General features: G+C 35.2%; 1 protein-coding gene across 1 annotated transcript in view; it reads right to left on the bottom strand.

Moving 5' to 3' along the window:
- Positions 1-389: 389 nt before the first annotated feature.
- Positions 390-7822, bottom strand: part of VPS41 (VPS41 subunit of HOPS complex) — a 106340-nt gene continuing 98907 nt past the window's right edge. The window contains exons 26-29 of the mRNA XM_079301917.1: positions 5660-5759; positions 4850-4894; positions 3361-3440; positions 390-1818 (exon numbers count right to left, since the gene is read on the bottom strand). Coding sequence (XP_079158043.1) covers positions 1738-1818; positions 3361-3440; positions 4850-4894; positions 5660-5759 — 306 coding nt within the window. The 3' untranslated portion in view covers positions 390-1737. The remainder of the gene's footprint in view (positions 1819-3360; positions 3441-4849; positions 4895-5659; positions 5760-7822) is intronic.

The following is a 7822-nucleotide window of genomic DNA, read 5'->3' as shown; positions in this document are numbered from 1 at the left end:
CATGCAGTAACTCAAACATGGTCAAACAACCCTTGAGCTTACTGGAACATTTAATTTACTAGGAACCAAAGCAGCTTTCCTGAGCAGGGTAGTGAAGATTGGATAAAGGAGCAATATACATGAGAATGTGTACTAGCTGCTGAACATGAACAGCTGCAAAGCCAGGCATTAATTCTTTTGGGTGAAGCTTGATGTATGCAGACTATGCTCTGCACTACAAACTTCCTACCCTTCTGCTATTCCACCTACTCTATGCTCATTAATAATTTGCAATAATTTTTATTTTTCCCTCAGCTGTCTAATTAAAACAACATATCACTATGCTTTTGAGAGATCTATTCTTTTAATGATTGTTTTGCCTATGTAATCATGCAAAGTAAATTCTAGCATTTCTGAACACAAAAAAATTTATTCCAGTATTATACAGATTTGCAAAGTGGACAACAAAAAATAATTCTTCAGATTGCTACACCAACTGCCCAGAGGATTTTAAAATAATATTCTGAATATACATAAACTAGAAATCTAAGTTTCCACAGTATAAATTATTTTAAGGTATACTTATATGGGAATAAGGAAGAAGGTATTGCATTAGAGATACTGTATTTTCCAGTTTTACAGACACATTACAGTATATACCATTGTTTTAGAACTTAGTAGGATGACTTGTTTAAGCAGCACAATTTGATGGCAAAACAATATATTTTTACTTTCAAACTCAAGTTATTACAAGGCAGAAAAATAATTTGGGAGTTCTGAATATTTTCTTAAGGAAAAGATGCTTATATTGAATTTAGTCAGCATATATTATAAACAGATTACTGTGAAGACATTCTGAAAGATCACCTCCTCTGGATCAGCAAAATGCAGTTCAAATGAAAAATATGGTTTTGTTAATATCCAATTGACTTATTTAACTTAGCTGTTAAATTTCTAAAGCCAAAAGAAACTTTTAGAGATCTTACCTTTAAAAGGTCAGATAAAATTTTTTCCCCTTGCATTTAAATGAAACTATACACTTCCAATACACAAAAAATAAGTGTAAAGACCTACTGCTGACATTTAAAAGTTTCCGGATGAGTTGAACATGAGAAATGCTCATTTTAAACTATTGCATTGTGAAGATGAATTGAGAAATTAACCAGTTTCTAATGAACTATGAATGTGTAACCAAGGCAAATTGCCAATGGACTGAATTCACAGCTAACAAATTTGTAAACTGAAGGTATGTGCTGGCACACAGACAACTTCAAGTTTTGAAGCAATTCCACTGAAAGGAGTCAGACTCCCATGGGTCTCAAGGTAAACAGGTCCCTAACAGACTAAATCAGGACTGAAGTCTAGTGAGCTGAATTCATGGCAATACATTTTCTTTACAATATCCAGCCATAAGCCTGATATGATCCAAACTGCAAAGCACATTAACTGATAGCAAACACAAATGCCTAAATTGCATGTTATTTTTTTTCACGTTTTATTTTAATTTTGTTCCAGAATAAAGTAACAAGCTGAGCAAAGGAACCGTGACACATGAATTCCTTAACAAAGACTTACTGGAGAAATACTTTCACATTTTCTCATTACCCAAACTATTTAATGAACAGGATAAATACAGGAACCACTTTTAAATCACAATCAAAATTATATACAGAAATGATATCTAATGGAAAATATAGTGGCTTTTCATGGTCCTAACAGATTTGGTGTCACTGACAGAGGTGGAGAACTAGGCCACTGCTATTTCTTCATCTCCAGAACTGCACTTCCTGGCCCCCGGTGTTTGGCACTGCATATATTGCAGAACTGGACAGAAGATACCTAAATCAAAAAAGAAAACAGGAATCTCTTTGAGAAATGTAGCCACATCAGAGTGTGTGAAGATGAATGAAAAATGCTAATGCCCTTCTCAGCTGCTTACAGGCTGTTCTCAATCAACACAGTCATGGATAGGTGATGGAAGACAATATAGAAGAACATAGTAAGGCTGGCTGTTCTGGAGTCAGAGGGCAGCACAACTCACTACTCACTCCAAGAGTATTACCACCACCTGCCAGAAGAGTAACATCAAATTTCCTCCACACCAAAAATGAAAATACACAGTCAAAGGCATCATATCTTCATATATAAAGATAAGAATAAAGTCACCTGGTCAGCTCCCACTGGATGCCTTAGTCACAGCTGTGTCTTTGGGTCTTTGTGCTCCACAGATTTCCAACAACTGAGATCAGGGCCCAAATACTGCCATTTGACATCATGTGTTTATTGTTACTCTGTGTTTAGCTCCATGTGCAATTTGTACCTGCACTATTTTCCTTTCAGTATGCCACCAATAAACAATATCAGCAACATGACTGATCACCTAAGGTCACATAATACAGTGTAATGGGGAAATTTGGCTCTGTTACATGCAGACAGCCCTGTCTGCATACTGTCTATGAATATATATAATATAGTATAGAAGTAACATTTAAAAATCCCACATAACAAGTCACTGCCCCAGAAAATTGAGAGTGCTGGATAAATTTTAGATTATGTCTCACAATAAAATTTGTGGCAAATGTTGAAGAAGAATTTACTAGTTGTTGGGCTTTCTTGTACAAATGATCTAATACATTAAGATGTTCATGAGATATTTAAGTATACATACTGTACCATATGGCTACAAGCACTTTGTTTGTTTACTTACAGATGAAGTAATTCACTGAAGCTGTTTTTTTACTACATGTTAGTTTTCAGAGACAGATACAGAACCTTAAAGTCTTACATTTAATTTTCTATGTGATTTTGCTCAAATGCTTTTGTTCCTAAATTTAAACCCTGTTTAGAAGTTATTTTTTTGCTTTGTGTTAACTGAGCAAACAAATCAACCCCCCCAAACAACTTATAAAGAAAAGCATGTTTTGGACATAATGATGATTACAAAGATAGTTAAATATTCAGTCTGAAATGACTGATTTTTGTCTTCCAGGTCAAAATCATTTAACATGGTTCACTTAAGAAAATACCTTTATTCTTGGCTTTGAGTATGTTTAATTAAGATAAAAGCTGGAATGGAAAAGAATTAATTTAAAAATTAGATTGCATTCCCTACATGTCTCAGAGCTGCATTGCATATTCAGATTGCAGAAGGTGATAAAACACTGTTCAAACAGCAGTGATTTTTTCTAGATTGAATGAACTTTGGTTGCAGTATCCTTAAACTCCCTTTCCTTGGTCACATAGTACTATGTGGTATCATCACAAGTTCTTACTGTAATCATACAATTCCTCATAGACCCACGCCCTTCTCCACAGATGACAAAAGAAAATGCGTCACTTTATCTTTGGCAAGGTCTCAGACACATTAAGCCAGTTCCTTACTGTGTTAGATACAGGTAGGCACTCCCTGTGGAACATGTGTCTGCAGTGGAACACTACCACACTGAAGGACTTGGATGCATCTGGGAAACAGAAAAATAAATTCAACAGGGCAATGAAACAAATTATTTAGTGGCTACAGCAATATATGCCAACATTCTATTATACACAGAGAAACTTCAACCCACCTTTCAACTTTAACATCTCTCAAAATAATTTTCAAATTATTCTGGCTCATTCATAGAAACCATTAAGAGTGATGGTTTCAGATAATGTGTGCCAGTGATGTGGTTACAAAACAGTTTTATTCTGTTGCTTAAATGCTGTATACCTTTCCACCAGGAATTTTTCATCTCAATATATGCTACATGCTAAATTTGGGAAGGGAGAAGAGCAAACTATCACCAAATAATTCAGCTGCTTTGAAGCAGCTTTGAAAAATTCTTGCACTAGTGTGAAGAGAACCAGAACACTGAGCAGTTCTAGACCCTGCATGCCACAATCCTGAAATCTGACAACAAGCTGCCTAGGTGCATGATGTGGGGGTTTTCATTCCCACACGAATATTTAGCCAAATTAGAACCCTAAATACAACATCCACATATCTAAAGAATAACCATGTCACTTATGAGCATCATTTACATTCTACTTTGGCTCTTTTTTCCTCAACACACATACCTCAAAGCACCAGCACATTCAACTTTGCCAGATTTTCCTTGTCTGTATATTACTGCATGTGATCCCACTATAGTTGTTTCCATTTATTTACTTAAGTGAAAAATAGCAGAAGCCAGATAAACTGTAAGCAATTCTATCAGGCTAATAACACTTAGAAAACAAATAAAGGTCTGTATAAATGCTACATCTTATATATTCTTGCTTTAACAAGACAAATATTCTCTTAGTAAAAACTGCTTCTTTTTAAGACACCCAACAAATGCACTGGTATTTCTGGACTACAGTTGCCTCGAAGAATGTACATCTCCAAAATAACATCCTGAATTTCTAGTTTCACAACTAAATTTAGAAAGTGTTTTAAAGCTAGTCGGTTTTAACATATTTCCAATGTGGCACTCATGACTGAAGCCAAGAAATCTCCACCATTCAGACAAAAAGTACATTCCATAAACTTCTTTAATCTACAAGTTCAGTGTGAGTACTCCAGCAGAGGTGGACAAGATTTGGTGGTAGCAGCTTAGTTTTGTGGTTCTAATAATCTTTGAGAATACGTATGTTGATGGAATTAATGGAAATAATGAAGTCAAAGTTGAATAAGAAAGAATATCTGGGTTTACTGCAACAAAAAATGTTCAATTAGACTCCATTCCCATGCCACAATTAAAAAGCAAGCTTTTCTTAGGAGATTAAAATTCATACAGTGATCACTAAGGGAGATTACACATTTTTATGAATAAAAGAAAACAGTAGTTCCTCATAAAATACTACTAAAAAATTTACAACCTTTTTTTTTTCTTCTAGAAAAGCATCCTACCTGAAGGAAGTATTGGAGACAGACATGATTCACAGATATTCTCTTCTGAAAAACAAAACAAAAGAAAACTAAGCTTTGTTAGCAAACTCCATGTTTACTTTTTTATAAAGCAGGCACAGGCATGAACATACTGCTACTACAGAAATGGAGCTTGGTCTTCAAGCATTTACTTAAGATGCCTAACAGAAACTATTAAAAATTGAAGAGTGATACTGAAGTAGCATTTCTAATAACAACATGATAAATATTTAGATCTAATGATGGCCCAACTGCAGGATTGAGGCTGTTAAGAGACAAACTGAAAGACAAACTGAAAAAAGAGCATGGGATGGGTGGCTGTTAACCCTGCAGCATTTGGGAGCAGTAGCTCTGGTACTCTGTCCTGTCAGCTTTTGTCTCTGGCTATTAACTCTGAGCTGGTGTGAATTACAGCGCTGCTCACAAGCATCATTAGTGCCTTGCAAAGTATTTTCAGCTGTTTCTGACAACCTTCTTATATTTTTTGCTTTGGTTGCAGATTATTACCATCTGACTGCCTATGTTGGCACTAAACAGCATTTTCACCTTTACAGGCAAACTGCAGGACTCAATACATTACTGGCTATGCAGAGACTGATCAGGAGAAACAGCTGCATGTTGGGTCATGTAGGTTTTGAGATACAAGCAGTTCCTTTGCAAAGGGGAAGAGTATCTAGCATCCTCCTACACTCTACAGATAAGGTAAATAAAGCAGGCTTTTGGGCAGCTTCCAAAGCAGTCAGGAGGTATATAAATCAAGCTTGAAAGTCATCATGTTTCCTCTGTACCCACCATCCACTAGAACACCCTTCATCTGAGTTCGATGCATTTTCTTCAGTAAGGAGAGAGAATCTGCAACAAGTATCTTTTTGCAGCCTTCCCGCAGCAAGATCTGTTGGTGCAAAGAACATAAAAGACAGTGGCTGTTGAACAGGTGGGCATACCAACTATCTCAACAAGTCACCACTGCGTTTCTGCTGCCAAAGTGAGTGCAAAAAACATTTCAAGGTATTATAAAAGAGACAAAGGAAGAACCTTTTTTTGCTATCACCTCTACCTAAATGAAAAACCCACAATAAAAAAACCCAAAAGCCCACAAAACAAAAACAAACACAAACATCAAGAAATAAATTTTTTTACAAAGGTACTATTATAATAAATTATTAAGATCTTTCTATGAGATGCTGTTAACAAATTAAAACAGAGAATTTTTACAGTGCCCCTCAGAATTAACTTCCAAACCATTTCAAAACTTCTTCCTGTATCTTTTCTTTCTTCTTCAGAAAAGATATTTGATAATCATAAAACCTTCACAAACACTGTAATTCAAAAGATATTTTTGTTCAAACATATATCCTGCTGAGGTGTTGTTTAATAAGCAATATTAAATGTCAATGCAACTAATGAAAGGCCCCTAGTTCATTCCTCTTTAGCAAAAGTCTCAGCTCCCTTTTGACTTATTTGTTATTTTTCATTAGATTGACATGTCATTGCCTGACATGGTTTTGAAACACAGAAAAATCAAGGGCATAAAAGTTATACAGAGCCTTATTTCACAATACTTAACAGAGCAAGTATGGAAAGATGACAAATCCAGATATGTCTTTTGGAATTTTTTCTTCCTCCTCCCAAACTGATGTTTGAAAATTTGTTTTCCAAGACAACAATTCATTTGAAAAGGGCTTTCCAAAGATACTCACAGTCAATTATAATGTGACCAACTGTGCTAAAACAGAGGTATAAAGAAGCAATGTTCATTGTTTTCTTCTGATCATTTGTATTACAGGAGGGCTAAGATAGAGCAATGTACAACTAATGCAAATACCTAAGAAGAAATACAATTATAGATTTTACAGACAGATGGGCCCTGTTCAAAACTCTACCTTTTCACATACACATTCTGAAATAATGACACACTGCTAAGAATGATATGCAGATAAGACTGCAAATCTGAAGTACATTAAAAAAATTAACATTGAGTAATACTATGAGCATTTTAAATTTGGCATATCAATGGGTGAACTACACTTTTATAATATTAGGCACATTCAGCTATAAAACATTCCAGAGCACCAGCAACTGAATGCAAACCTACAAGACAAACACTCAGAAAATTAATCATTTTCATCTGTTGATAATCTCAGGAAAAATCTGGCTATGTCTTTCCCTTGCCAACTTTATCCAAAGGCAATAAAGACTGTAAAATTTTGTTTTAAATAAAGAAAAATGTTTCTAGGTTTTAAAAAAAATACAAGAAACTTTTAGCAAGCACAACTGAATCAGACTGTGTTTCAGAAAGAGTGATTACCTGATTCAAACTATTCTCAACCTATCAATTGTATTCCAAAAATAAGTACCCAACTTGGAGGGGATGAGGTCTTGGCTATATACTGGAGTCTCTGCTAAGTGCACTCAGAGAGACAGATGAAACCTCTCCATGCTGAAGTAAAAGGAGCAAAACGAGAATAGAGTCATAGAATATCCTGATCTAGAAGGGACCTACAAGGATTGTCAAATCCAACTCCTGGCCCTGCAGAGGACAGCACCAAGAATCACACCATGTGCCTCTAAACATTGTTCAAATGTTTCTTGAACTCTGACAACATTGGTGCTGTCACCATGTTAAATGAAAGAGGCAGAACAAAGATACAATGGGAAGATGGAAGTGTGTTCTAGCACTTTTTAATTAAAATACAGTATGCTAATAGGAAAAAAAATATTTAAAAAAAAAGAAAAATGAAGAGAGAAACAACAGACACCACTATGTCACTGGAAAACCTCAATACTGTTTGATGCCTTAAACCCCAGGAGTAACAGAAATACCTGATAAAACATATCTTTTAAGAAATATGCACTTTCTCCCATTATTTAAACAGCACTAAGATCTTTCCATACCACATTTAATGACTGTCAGACTTTATTTTGCTAGAAAGGGCATAGCAGGCAGCCATTATT

The sequence above is a fragment of the Erithacus rubecula genome (assembly GCF_903797595.1).
Source record: "Erithacus rubecula genome assembly, chromosome: 3".
In the NCBI taxonomy this organism is placed as follows: domain Eukaryota; kingdom Metazoa; phylum Chordata; class Aves; order Passeriformes; family Muscicapidae; genus Erithacus; species Erithacus rubecula.
The sequence above is the reverse complement of the archived record's forward strand: the minus strand, read 5'-3'. Positions and strand labels throughout refer to the sequence as shown.